General features: G+C 43.1%; 1 protein-coding gene across 3 annotated transcripts in view; it reads right to left on the minus strand.

The window, feature by feature from the left end:
- Positions 1–14,852, minus strand: part of FERMT2 (FERM domain containing kindlin 2) — an 89,651-nt gene that overhangs the window by 37,090 nt on the left and 37,709 nt on the right. For all 3 annotated transcript variants that reach the window (XM_083612814.1, XM_083612813.1, XM_083612815.1), the window contains exon 4: positions 1,820–1,954. In XM_083612814.1, the coding sequence (XP_083468940.1) occupies positions 1,820–1,954 (135 nt within the window). The remainder of the gene's footprint in view (positions 1–1,819; positions 1,955–14,852) is intronic.

A 14,852-nucleotide genomic window follows, 5' to 3' on the forward strand; every position in this document is an offset into this window, starting at 1 on the left:
TTTGACTTGAAGTCATTCACAGGGACATGACACCTCTAGCTGCCCCTTAAGATGAGGAGGCTGGCATTTTAAATGGAGCCAGACAGGAAAGATGTTTCAGGCATTAAGTTACTACTTGTGTTTACATCAGTAAAATGATCTGTTAGACATTTCTCCACAGGGGTTCCTTGGGACTGGCCCCAGCATGCCCTCTTCACACCTCCGAGTGTCTGATGTCAGTACTTCCTGCTGCCAACTAAGAAGGGGGAGCTGGTCCTCAAGCCAGCACACACTGCCTCACAATTAAAATTAGATGGTAGCTTTTGGCAGGACAGAAGGCTCCAGAAGCTAGAGATATGCAAAGAACCAATTCCTGATGGGGTTGCTTATAGCAGGTGCACCCATGACCGTAGCAGTCACTCTGCTGGAAACTGGTAAGACACAATTTCTGCACCAACACACCCCTATGACATTGGGTGCCTATAAAGCAGTATATTAAACTTAACCTAGTGTTAAATTTGAAGTTTAGTGTTGGGATTCAAGGCCCTGAAAGGTACATGTCCTAGCTACAATTGAGACTTCCTCCAAGAATCTCAATCTGACCAAACTCCACCCCCACGTTGAGGGATCCCAGCGTGGCATCTGAAAGCTTTTTAGAACAGAGCAATTTTCGGTGCGGAATTTGTTCCTTCCAGATGTCAGTGTTTTGTCAGAGGCCTTTCAAACATGAGGAAGACTGCAGAGAATCCACTGCATGTTTCTCATTAGGGCATTCTTTCCTTTTCCCACGTATCTGGTTCGGAAATTTATTTTTAAAAGCAGAGTACTATACAATTTTAATCATAAAATAACTATTGTCCCCCTTTAAAAATATTTCAAACACATTTTGTTATTGCAGTTTTGCATTCTAATGCTAAACACCCAGGGCTCCATTTGGTGGTTGGGATATAGGCAAACATCACGACTATTTTTTGTCAGTATCATCATCACCCTACACTACGTGGGTGTTCAGAATGTCACATCCATACAACAGGGCTGTTCAGTCCCAGGCTATTCTCAAAATATCTGCAATGCCTGGAAATGTCCCATCGTCTTCAAATTCACAACTTCCATTCAGAAGCACCCTATCCAACTCTATGAACAAGCCAAGTCATAGCTTGTATGTAGGAAAAATCCATTATTAAAAAGCCAGCAAAGAACACAGGGCTACTTTTTAATACATCTGCAGGCTGTGCTATTAAACCAACAAATACAGATAAAAACAAAAGCTTTTAAGCTTCCCATTATCCACTGGCAGGTGAAAGGAGAACTACTACTGCTTCTTATTTCAGAAAACACGTTAGCACTTCTATTGACACAAAGCTAAGTTATTATCCACCGCATTGGGTGCAGAAATGATGAGCAGGTGTGTATGTGAGGGGGAATTTGGGAACATACAAAGAGATGTCCCCCGATTCGATGCTGCACCTAATGGACTGTTATACATGCGCAAGGCCAAGTGACTCAGTGAAGCACAATACTCAGATTAGCAGTTGTCACAGTGCCACTGTCTTAATTGTGGAACAGGATGAGTCTCATTACCAAGCAGCATACGGCTCCCCAATGAATTCTGTAGATTTTATCTGCAAGGCCGTTTCCTGCAAGGCCATCAAGAGATTAGGTGTGACTGTGCATCTTTCCATTTAGCACCTGCTCCAGTTTCAGTTCTAAACTTTCTCTTCCTTAGCATTCCCACCCACCCACCCACCCAGTGACATGTTTATATCACTCTCCATACTTCTCTCCTTCCCCAACCTCTTATTATTCCTCTTGTTCCTCTAAAGCAAAATATAGGCTCCACCTGATCCAGGGGTGATTAATGGTCCTTCCAGCTCAAGTGTCTCATCTTCATACTGGTCATCCAGTTTTTTCTTTTTCTTCTTTGTGGGGTCTCTGGGCTTCCTCAAAAGGGAGAGTTCCTCTGGATGTCTGATGTCTAGGAAAGAAGAATAGGAGATGATGGTTTAATCCTTGCAAGCGAACAGGATTGTTGTGTACCTCAGCAGCTGTTTGAAACATCTGTAAAAACTTTAAAGTAAACCTGAACCACTTCGTACTCTACACAAAATCAGGTAGGGACACACAAGCACTTTGCGTGTGTGTGTGTGTGTGTGTGTGTGTGTGTGTGTGTGTGTTGTTATGCCACTTCAATACATAGCCAACATCTACATGCCAACAGGTCATACAAACTGCATATGATTTTGAGAACATTCTCACCAGGCAATTCCAGAACCTCAGCTGAAATGACATCTGCCCCCAGAGGAATTCTGACGCACCACAAACAGTGGGGAGTTGATTTGATTTGGTTCTCTTAGTTGCAGTATTATAGCATCTTTCAGATATATTTACACAGGGAGCCATGCTCCAAAATCTTTGAGTACAACACTGGTTAGGTTAGCTTAGCCTACCCTCCCTCTTTATTACCAAACAAGGCAATTTGTATAACACCCTTGTTTATTTTAATCTTATGCAATATTTGTTTTGAGTTTTTTGTTGAATCAGATAAAAACTGTAACACCAGTTAAACCAGTGGTTCTTAACCTTTTTTGAGTCACTGGCCCCCTTTCATAGAATCAAAGAATTGTAAATAGCATTTTCTGCACCGAGTACACAAACCCCCTGAAGCCCATCCAAGGACGCTAAAGGGGTCCGTGGATTACAGGGTAAGAACCCCTGAATTAAATGATGTACACGGAGCTTCTAGTTTTCCATTCAATGGTAAGTCTAGAATGCTTTTACATTCTAGACAGGCAGTAGCGTTGGTTGCAGCAAAACTAAATAGTCTTAATGGATTTATTACAGCGTAAGCTTTCATGGATGACAAGAGCTCTAATCCCCTCCTATGTTGTTTACAGTCGTGATTTATTGTTTTATTGATACTGTAAGCCACCCGAAGAACTTTGTCATTGGATGGCATGCAAATATTGTAAATAAATAAGAACTACTCCACAGAAGCTTTTGCCACAATAAATCTGTTAGGCTTAAGTATGCCGTGACACTTTGTTTTTGCTAGTTTTAATGCATCTCAGAAGGGATTTGAAAAAGGAATCCAGCATCCCACTGGCAACAGGAGAGAAAGGAGAAGAGCTGCTTGGCTTTCTACTTATTCTGTTTTTTGTTTTGAAAGAAGTGCCAGCTACCTGCCAGAGGCACAATTAATTTGGAATATGTCCATCTGGAACAGTTTCACCTGAGCTTTCTGTCAAGACATTTTTTTAACTCCACCTCCGAGTCTCCCTCCCCAACTCCACTTCTTCAACGCAAGTGTTTTATGAACAAGATAGCCTAATTTTCCACTGAACTTTAAAGTCCTTTGCAACTCTATTATTGTCCCTTTCATTAATTACTAAGCTACATGACCTTCATTCTATTGGTCTCCTTCCCTCCAGCCCCAGAACAACTAGTCACTTCTATGAATGAAGAAAAATAGATAGATAATTACACACACATACACACACATATCATATATTAATGGCATTAAATAATTGTTGAATAGTAATAATATGTTCCACATGCTTGCTACTACACCTTGTTTTGGTGTGGGAAAATGGAAACAGAGTTTATACTTTCTCCTAGGACCTATAATACAAACGTTATTAAATACATCTGGTCAAGTATTTTATGATTCACTTACTCCAAGTGTCAAGTGTTTTGTAACAAAAACAAAGGCCACACTTTTAGCAGAATCCTCCAGCAATTAGTATTATTTCTCGAGGTTCGTAACTAGAATTTTTATTTATTTTACACCTGCAGGGGTTACTTATTAAAAAAAACCAGAAACAAAAAACTGAATGTTGTAGCAAACAGTCACCCAACTGTTAATAAGCTTGCTCAAACCTTGAGGGAGTTGGGGTGAGATAATACCCAGGGATGCATTCTCATGGCATCTGCAGAAGTAATTAAATCTGCTTGATTTTCACTGTAGTTACATCTCACAGCAAATTATGTTCCCATCAGTGGAACTTTTCCACAAATTTTAAAAAAGGATGTTCCATTACACAAGGTTTTGAGGGCAGCGCCAATCTTGCACCTCCCCCACCCTGGAAATGCAAATCTCACATTGCACAAAACCAGCCTTTGTGCAAATGCACCACAAGTGAAAGTATTACGACTTTTAGAAGACATCTGAAGGCAGCCCTGTTTAGAGCAGTTTTTAATGTTTGATGTTTTATTGCTTCTTCTTCTTCTTCTTCTTCTTATTATTATTATTCTGTTGGGAGCCACCCAGGGTGGCTAGGGAAACCCAGTCAGATGGGCGGGGTAGAAATAAATTATTATTATTATTATTATTTATTAGGTAGAGGGTATCTCTTGTAACTATGCAACCTCTCACACACGGTACAGTTAGATATATAGCATATGCACACAACAGCATTTTCTGGAGTCATCAGAATTTTGAGTAGTGAACTAAGTTCTTCGCTTCTTAGGAACATAGGAATTTGGACCATCACCCTATTCACACAGTGGCCAACCAGATACCTATGGGAAGGCTGCAAGCAGGGCTTCAGTAAAACAACATCTTCCACCACTTGTGAGTTTCGGCAACTGGCATACAGAGGAACGCTACCTTTGAGAATGGAAAGGTATCTGAAGAAGTGCGCATGCACATGAAAGCTTATACCCAGAACAAACTTAGTTGGTCTCTAAGGTGCTACTGGGCAATTTTTTAATTTTTTTATTTATTTTGAGAATGGAGAGAGAAACAGCCCTTGCAGCTAGCAGCCACAGATAGCCTTACCCTCCATGAATACGTTTAAATCATCTTTTAAACCATCCAAGTTGGTGGCCATCACTGTCTCTTGTGGACTGAATTCCAAAGCTTAACTACACTCTGTTCCTTCTCTTGGTCCAGAATCTCCCAACATTCAGCTTCACTGCATGGCCCTAGGTTTATGAGAGACGTGGGGAAACCTCTCTCTATCTACTTTCTTTACACCACCACATAATCTTATGTATCATCATCGCCCACTGCTTCTAAAAGACCTGCAGAAACCCTGGTCACTTGGCTGTGCGAGAGGGGTAGATTTGCTCACTTAGTGCAGTAAATATCAAGTGAAAAATGAACTTTTCATCCTCTCCAGCCAGGCTCTAGACCCATGGGCTCCCAACGTGGGGCACACGCCCCATAGGGGGCAATTTTATTTTTAAGGGGGGGCGATTCGAGAATGAGTTATTAACAGTGAATGGCCTTATAGGCTTCCTCCACGCGAATAGGAGTTCACTTTTTGAATAATAAGAATTATATGTCACGGGGGGGGGGGGGGACACACCAGGATTTTAGAGATGCTTAGGTGGGGCGGGTGGCGCTGTGGGTTAAACCACAGAGCCTAGGACTTCCTGATCAGAAGGTCGGTGGTTTGAATCCCTGCGACGGGGTGAGCTCCTGTTGCTTGGTCCCTGCTCCTGCCAACTTAGCAGTTTGAAAGCACGTCAAAGTGCAAGTAGATAAATAGGTACCAGCGTTTCCGTGCACTGCTCTGGTTCGCCAGAAATGGCTTAGTCATGCTGGCCACATGACCCGGAAGCTGTATGCCGGCTCCCTCGGCCAATAAAGCAAGATGAGCGCGGCAACCCCAGAGTCGGTCACGACTGGACCTAATGGTCAGGGGTCCCTTTACCTTTACGTGGGGCATGGCCCAAAAACAAACAAACAAAAAGGTTGGGAACCACTGCTCTAGACCAACCTTCTCCAACCTAGTGTCCACTTAATGTTTGGGACTACAGTTCCTACAATCTCTGAACAGTTGCCATGCTGGATAGGAGCTGATGTGAGGTGTAGTCCAAAAGATCTGGAAGGCAGCGGGCTAGGGAAGACTGCTTTAGCTTCTAAAGGGTGGGAGGATCTATTCTACTTGCTGTTGCACGCTGATTGGAAACATTTAAGAAAGGCAAGGCTGCGTGAAAACGTCAGGTTTTACTCCAGTGATTTGAGGAAACGGCTGTATGAAGTTAGTGGTGGTGAGACCTCAAACTGGAGGTGGTGCTGACAGGGAGATTTGAATCCACACATTTACAAAATGTTCCCTGGCCTCTACCAGTAGAGTCACCCTAGTCTAGACCAGGGGTCAGCAAACTTTTTTCAGCAGGGGGCCGGTCCACTGTCCCTCAGATCTTGTGGGGGGCTGGACTATATTTTTGGAGGAAAAATGAACAAATTCCTATGCCCCACAAATAACCCAGAGATGCATTTTAAATAAAAGGACACATTCTACTCATGTAAAAACACGCTGATTCCCAGACTGTCCGTGGGCCGGATTTAGAAGATTGTGCCAGATCCGTCCCCCAGGCCTTAGTTTGCCTACCCATGGTCTAGACCAGGCTTTCTCAACCTGTGGGTCCCCAGAGGTTGTTAAACTACAACTCCCATCACCCCTAGCTAGCAAAGTCAACAACATCTGGGGACCCACAGGTTGAGAACTGCAGGTCTAGACCAAATTCATGATGTAGGAAAATGCTGCTATGATGAGAGTTAATTGGCAAAGAGATTTAACCTACTTGGGGAAACTGGTGTGTTCCAACTTGCTACTATAGCTCTCGTCATTACAATAAACAGGCTTTAAGGGTAGGCAAGTGCTCCTCCAGTCAGTTAATTATATGGAATAGATCGTACTCCCAGCCTTTAGGGTCTACTGCAGCTGTGCTTTTGGCAACCCTCAAGAGGAGGGATTTCTAGAGATGCAGGAGTGATCACAGAGCACCAGGTTTCTCTTGCTGTTCCTATCTGACGTGCAGAAGCCATGATCAGGTGACTCTAATGGAACCTGTGGAAGGAGCAAATGTCGACCGTTTCCCAATCCTACACTCTTACTGTGATCTAGCAGTCACAAGGGCAGTAATATGTGTAGGTCATATCTTTAACTGCAGCCACGTTATGTCTGTGCTATTTTACATAACGATTAGACAAGTGCACAAAATCTTTTAAGGTATCAGATGACACTAGTAGAGGAACAGCCTAAAAGCTTTTCCACACAATTCTAAGCTCTCTCTCTCTGTCAAGAGTGCCATATCAACAGCTTTATTTGCTTGACCTTCTGAAGCTTGGTGCCCATACCTTTGAACTGAGTGCCAGTACAATGGAACAAGGTGGTGTGGTGTGGGGGGAGCCAAGTATCAGTCTTAAAGGATTAACAGCACTTGGATTGCTTATCTGATAACACAACAATAGTTCTTACTCAGTCTTCTACACTACAAAGGCAGGCCCACACTGATTTACATTTATATCCTGCTTCCTTATAGGGGGAACACCTCCTCCTTCTACAGTAAGCCACAGCTTTTCTTTACAAATTATATGCTTAATTATATGGTATCTGAAGAAGCGTGCATGCACACAAAAGCTTATACCAAGAACAAACTTAGTTGGTCTCTAAGGTGCTACTGGACAATTTTTTTTATATATTTCGACTGTGTCAGACGAACAAGGCTACCTACCTGAATCTATATGCTTAATGGTTATTACTACTCAGAGGTCAATTTAGGCAGGTCCACAGGTGCCATCAGATAGCCATTTTTCAAGCAGCATATTTTAGATCACTGTAACCCCTATGTAAAGGAGCACAAATGGCTCAGGCATTATTAGAGAGTTGTTTTAGTAGTGTTAAATGCATTTTTAGTCTTTAAACTTCCTTAAAGACATTTTGTCCTCTGATGTTCACTGAGCTTGTTCATTCATCCGTTCTTCTTACTTTAATGCCATTTAAACATTAGTTCCGTTTGCTATGCCATCTCAACCCAAGCAAAGACGCTGTGGATTAATCCCCTCCATAGTCACACGGTGTTCCCTTATAATGCTGTGATAAAACGTGCTAGTGCTTGGTTATGCTAAGGTGTCCCTTGACTTAGAAACAGATTTCTGCTTGGTAGAGGTTCTCTACCAGTGAAACCTAGACAGCATCTTAAAAAGCAGAGACAGCACCTTGCCAACAAAGGTCCGTATAGTTAAAGCTATGGTTTTCCCAGTAGTGTTGTATGGAAGTGAGAGCTGGACCATAAAGAAGGTTGACCACCAAAGAATTGCTGCTTTTGAATTATGGTTGGATTTGAATTATGGCTGGAGGAGACTCTTGAGAGTCCCATGGACTGCAAGAAGATCCAACCTATCCATTCTTAAGGAAATCAGCCCTGAGTGCTCACTGGAAGGACAAATCCTGAAGCTGAGGCTCCAAGACTTTGGCCACCTCAGGAGAAGAGAAGACTCCCTGGAAAAGACCCAGATGTTGGGAAAGATGGAGGGCGCAAGGAGAGGGGGACGACAGAGGATGAGATGGTTAGACAGTGTTCTCGAAGCTACCAGCATGAGTTTGACCAAACTGTGGGAGGCAGTGGAAGACAGGAGTGCCTGGCGTGCTCTGGTCCAAGGGGTCACGAAGAGTCGGACACGACTGAACGACTAAACAACAACAACAACAACCAGTGAAGTTGTAAGTTAGAAAGCAGCACCTTCTGGATCTGATCTGTAATATTGTGTGTGTGTGTGTGTGTGTGTGTGTGTGTGTGTGATGGGGAGCCACTACCAACGTGCATGCTCCATAATTGCTTCCACAAATACTGTACTATCTTAAAAGCCAGCACCCAAGGACTAGGGTGGGAGGCTACCCTGGGAGGGGTGGTGGTAGTGTGGGCCTCGTGATACTGATGGACTTGGGTCTGGGGTGGCTGTTGCTAAGGGATGAACTGTCAGAGGAGGAAGAGCTGGCAGGGTATGGAGGAAGCCTTTGACAGGGAGCAGCCCAAGTCAATGGATCGGAGGCCACCAACCCTTTGTCTGCAGAGATCAGAGAAGGGGAGGCAGTTCTGCTGGCTCCCTGTCCTGCCCCATACACAGAGTGGAGAGATTCCCTAGCAGCAGGGTATGTTGTCAACCAGCCAGGAGTCAGGGCTAAACAGCTGGAGAAGCCCATGGGGCTGATCTTCATCTTATCACAAAGAACACAGCAGCAGCACCTCCACAAATGGGGAAGACCCATGGCCCTCGGGGAAGCCCATGCCTCCAAGTAAACCAGTCTTGTAGAGTGTCTTGGAAATGAGCAAGCTGAATCTCTTAAAAGCTGGCAGGGGGGGGGGGGCGTGCCAGGAAAGAGAAGAAATGCCATGGTGCATCTGGAACAGCAAAACCTAGTGCCTTCACCTGTCCCAATTACAACAAAACCTGTCTCTTCCATATCGGTCTCTACAGTTGCAGCAGGCATTGTAACCTTCCAACTGTTTGATTTCACTCTCAAAGGCACATTGTCTCCCAAGACAGAGAGATGCCAGCCAACCACTTATGTTTAAGTACCACGAGAAGTAAAGCATTCAAGGTCTTTCGGTTGAGACAATGATACATATACTGCCATTACCTTGACTTTTGGCTTGCCATACTCATGGGGTAGGTTTTATTTATAGTTCATCAGCAGTCAGTAGCTGTTACTATGGGGCAGACAGTGCTTATTTCTAGGGCAGTAAGGCATTCAATTATGATTAAAGTGACAGAATGAGGTTTCCAAGTTGTGGGCTAGAAGCCAAATCAGGCTTCTGAAAGGACAGCTTCTTGGAAAAATCAATCAACTCCTTCACTTGCCTAAGAAAAAGAAAATGTGAAGAATCCCAGCATGGTTATCAGGAGATTGAACTCCCTCCACAAATAAAAACAAATGTTCTCATTTTCTTTCAACAATATTTGTCTCAGTGTAATAACCATTCTTAGTGTCTTCTATGCTTCCAAGAGGTCTTAAGGTGTTACATATATTTAATGAACTATTTTCAGTTGCATAGTAGTATCCTGTGAATAGCATGGGCAATCTGCTTAATTATTTGTCAACGTAGCTTAATGGAACTTTTAGGATGCACCTCTAAATACCAAGAGCTGGGGCAAAACAAAGGACGGGTGGTGCCTTCAAATCTTGCTTGCAAGAGTTCTAAGGACATCTGGTTGGCCACTTCTGAAGATAATAATAATAATATAATAATAATAATAATTTATTATTTATACCCCGCCCATCTTGCTGGGGTTCTCCAGCCACTCTGCGCGGCTTCCCAAAAAAATATTAAAATACTGTAATACATCAAAATCAAAGATGTTGATGGCACCCGTCTGTCTCGGGATACAATGGAGGAATGCACCTTTGGGGGTGGAGTTAAATTGTTGGAAGGTTATAGCAACTACTGGGGGGTTCCACACATTTGCCAAATATCCTCATTCCCAGTCGTGATGACTACTTTAGGTTATCTGAACAAGCCAACTTATGCATGGCTGTCAACAAGGCTAAAGTTTTTCTGCTGCAAAAGAATAATTAGCCAACTAGCTTTGTTTAGATCTGTATTTAAATTCTGCAGTGCTGTTGCTGAAGTTCTTGAAATGTTATTGTTTGTTTTTTAAACTGGAACACTGAGTGCTTTAAAACCACTTTCTGTATCTTGTTATTGCAAACCCCCTTGAGGGCCGGCCGCCCACTTCAGGCCAAAATGACAGGATGCAAATTTATGGGCGGGGGGGGGGGGATGTGACTGGTTACATTTGAATGATCTGTATTCCAAGCTAGGCTTGATCAGGAAAGTGCTAGCAGGTCTGAGCTCCCAGGATTTGAGAAAATAGATCATGTGAACCAACATGCAGCTCTGTTCCCATACTATGCCCTGCTGCTCATTATCAAAAACATTCAGTGCAGAGTGAAAGCAATCCTAAGTACTTCTTGGTAGACGAGTGGAAGTGTAGGATAACTGGAACAAGACAACTTGTATGCCGGGGGAGCCTTTTGGGCTACATCCAGTGCACTGGCAGGAGCTGAGGAAGGAAGGTGTGAGGCTGAGTGAGGTATGGTTGACCACTGGGTATGAACCCAACTACCGAGAGCATGCTTCAGGCAGAGTAGTAGAGTCAAACAATGGGAGGAGGCTAAAACCAGGATCCAGACCTTGAGTCTCTGCAGTTTCCCATCCATGTTGGTTCTGCTTGGTCAGAAGGGCACAAAGCCTGGCTCCAGTATTTATTTCGAACCAGAATAACACAGAGGCTCCAGTATGTATTTCGAACCAGAGTAACACAGAGGCTCCAGTATGTATTTCGAACCAGAGTAACACAGAGGTCTCAAACTGCCTGGGCTGGTGGTGTGTCCTCTCTATTCCTTGTATGCTGGAAGAGGGCTTTGCGGGTTGAACGCACACTACAGTGGTAGCTCAGGTTAAGAACTTAATTCATTCTGGAGGTCTGTTCTTAACCTGAAACTGTTCTTAAACTGAAGCACCACTTTAGCTAATGGGGCCTCCCGCTGCTGCTGTGCCGCCAGTGCACAATTTCTGTTCTCATCCTGAAGCAAAGTTCTTAACCCAAGGTACTATTTCTGGGTTAGCGGAGTCTGTAACCTGAAGCGTCTGTAACCTGAAGCATCTGTAACTCGAGGTACCACTGTAATGGGTTAGGTCCCAACACTGGACAAGTTCTCAGTTCAAGGCCTGAATTCCCTGGTAAGAGTTCAGCGTCCAAATGGTACACACATGAAGTGGATGCATAGGGATGAAAAAGCCACGATAAACACATTTTGGCTGTTTTACTAGAGCCCTTTTTAATCACCCACTAAGTGTATCGTGAGGAGTCTACCCCCCACCTTTCCTTCACAGAATGAAATGAAAGCTTTCCAAAAAAGGGTTTTAAAACATGTTTTGAATAAAGAGATGGTCTTGGCAATTGTGCTGTTTAGTTTCTGTAGCTGAGGCAAAGAAATTCCATGGGCTTAAGGACTACCAGATGGCAACGCTTGTCCCGTTTTCCAATTACTGCAGAAGCTGGATTGCAAAGGCAGAGCACAAAGGTATACAGGTTACATTCCAAATCATATGCAACAGTAAAAAGAAAAGGAGGGGGGGAGAAAGCCTGAAGATAGGGTTTGCAGTTTTAATCAACTCACAAAATCTCTAGACTAAAAACCTTTGTTGTCTGGTATGCTGGAATGATCTTCCAGCAACTACACCTGGGTGCATAAAAGTAAATAGCTGAGGTCTTAAGGGAATTTGCAAAATTAGCCTTGCTGAATATAACTGAGAAAGCACATATTGCCAGAAGCAAAACACTGCTTCGAAACTGACAGCTTTCCCAGTTTGTTCTCTGCAACTGAAGAGCAGTAACAAAAAAAGTGGGGGGGCATTAACTTTAAAGTTTCCTCCTGCAATTTCCCTGCTGTCAAAGCACACTATTACATTGTACTTATTTTACTCAGGATTAACTTGGTGTAATACTCCAGAAAGTTTCTGTACTTCAGAGAAGGCAACTGACTTTCTATGTCAGTGTAAATTAACTAAATCTGTCAATTCCATCTCTCTCTCACACAGACAGCCATTGCATGATAGTAGGAAAAAATCATTTCGGTGGGAGTTGGTGCGGTGGAATTCACTCGTGTACTGCATTCCCTTGTATGAATGCCATTTATTGTTTCTTGCCCTTTAATCAGACGGCAAGAGCTTTCAGACTTAGGACAAGCTTCTGAAGGGAATTTCCCTCTGCCAGGACCAACCCCATTTGCTGCGCCTATCAAGAACTTCACTGTTACAATGAGCTCCTCCTCCTAGTACAGTACCAAATACCAACCATCCACTGCCAACATCATAAGACTATGCAATATAAAGACGGTTTTTCTACTTTTTCAAAAATGCATTATTTCTTAACATTGTGTGCAATGGAGGGTTCTTCCCAAGGCCTTTAAATAGTTTCCCTTTCTCTAGTCATCAAGCTACTCCCCACTTTTCTCCATCTCTCTCCTCCCTCTACAAGTTTTCCCCACAAACCCTTCTCTCAGCCAACAGAGAAAACACAGTGAATGTGGAAATGACCCTAGTTAAGAGCTGGAACATGCAAGCAACTGTCTTGAATGGCTGATGCTCAACTGTAAGGGAAAGATTGGCTGTTCCCACAGGTAAGCCATCCCTGCACCTATGAAACTAGGATGACAAGGTCTGCATGGATTTCATAGAGATGAGTTCTAGTTTTATCCACAACATACATGCAAACCCTTAATATGGGACAAAGGAGTTAAATACTGTGATAGGAATTTTATGGTCTTAGATATATGGTAATGTTCATAACCGCACATACATAGATCCGCACAGGAAGACAACCTGGAACCATTTTGATTCCTAAACTGACTAAATGTTTTCTCTGCAAGGTCAAACTGGAAAAGCCTCCCCATTGTCTTTTCCTTCACAAATCCTGTCTTAAGTGTATGTCTGTGTTTGAATAAGTATTTATCACTACAAAAGACTGGCCAGGCTCCCCAAGAAATCCACGAGGAGAAAAACATCATTCAAATTTCTGTTTTAAGACCGCCTTTTTTGTAATGTATGCATGCTGTATCTGAGGCGTGGTCTTAGGTTACACCCCTTCTGTAATATATGTATAATGTTTCTGGGGGTGGTCTTGATCTACAGGATGGGAATTTCAAAAGTCTTTATAAGGCCTTGCATGCCATTTTTCTGGGTCCCTCCTCTTTTCCTGCATGTAAGGGGAGCACCCTGTTGCAACAGATCAATAAAGATCAGGCTTACTAGCTGCTTTGCTTCTCAATATTCTCTGGTTGGCCTATGTTATTTTCTCCTACCAATAGGGAACCTATGTAAGGACTCTATATGGGCTCTTGGATACCCCATAAGGGAAAAGGGCATATTTTTATTTACAACAATACACAACTCCTGCCCCACCCGGCAGGCTGAAGTGGTACCGTCTAGTAACAGAGGAACCTTACATGTCCGATGCTCACGCAACTCAGATTGTCACTCTGCTTTCCCCTTCACCCTGGCCTGTCTTTGGATGCAAAATGGACATGTAATACACAGGTGGGAAATCTGCTGACCTTGATCTCGATTTACATGGCCCTGACACCCTCTGAAAATGCCTTATTCTTCTATCCCACCAAAGTTCCTTTCTTCATGTTCCTTCCTGCCCTATTTTCCCCAGTTTTAAAAAAACGTTTATCCTTCTTTCCAATTATTCTGAAATGACACAGAAAGGAAAGGATTTCATTTTGATAGAAAACGATTTCTGAAACCTTTTTCTCTATGGTTGTATGTGTCAATAACTATGTATGTTTCAGAAAGCCACCTAAAGTTGAAAGCAAGGGAAACCAAAACAGGGCAGGCTGGGGGATTCCTAGAGAGTTTTTCTTCATTGATATTATCTCAGTTTTCACTAGTTTTTCCCCTGGAGGGGAAAGTAAACCCTTTCTACTTAAATGTTCTTTTAAAAAATGGAACAGAATAAAGCAAGCTCAAAGCCTCAGGGTTGGTCAAACGACTGCTGTGCTTGATCATTAAGGGGTATGGTCGTGTTTCATTGATTCTCGTTGCAGAACACACAGCTAAGAAAATGCTGTGCCAATTTACACAGAAACATACTGTTACAAGAATTCTAAGGTCTCAAATATAGAATAAATGTTCATAAACATAAAGGCAAACACACATGCATAAGTATATAAACCATGTGTCTGAAATAGTACAGGAGAGCAATCCTGAAGCCATTTTGACTCTCCCAAATGGACCTCTCATTTCTCTGCAAGGAGGAAGGAAATGGGGAAAGCTTTCCAATTGTCTTTGGACTGCAGGGGCTTACACCTCCGTGCAAATACAGTCTGGCAAGTATCTGTTAAGCCGAGCAAACTATAGATTCGGGAACTAAAGTATTTCAAAGGAATGGCCAGGCTACCCAGAAAATGCACTCAAGTATGGCATTATCAGGTATCCCGGCAGACAGGAGAGAAGCAACACTCCCAAATTTCTGCACACCATTGTTCTGGGTCTCTCCTACCTCCTTGCAATGAGGGGAAGGAACTCTGTTACAATGGGCACAGATGTCCTACTGAAGTCACTAGAGAGTA

This window comes from Podarcis filfolensis, assembly GCF_964270895.1.
Source record: "Podarcis filfolensis genome assembly, chromosome: 1".
In the NCBI taxonomy this organism is placed as follows: Eukaryota; Metazoa; Chordata; class Lepidosauria; order Squamata; family Lacertidae; genus Podarcis; species Podarcis filfolensis.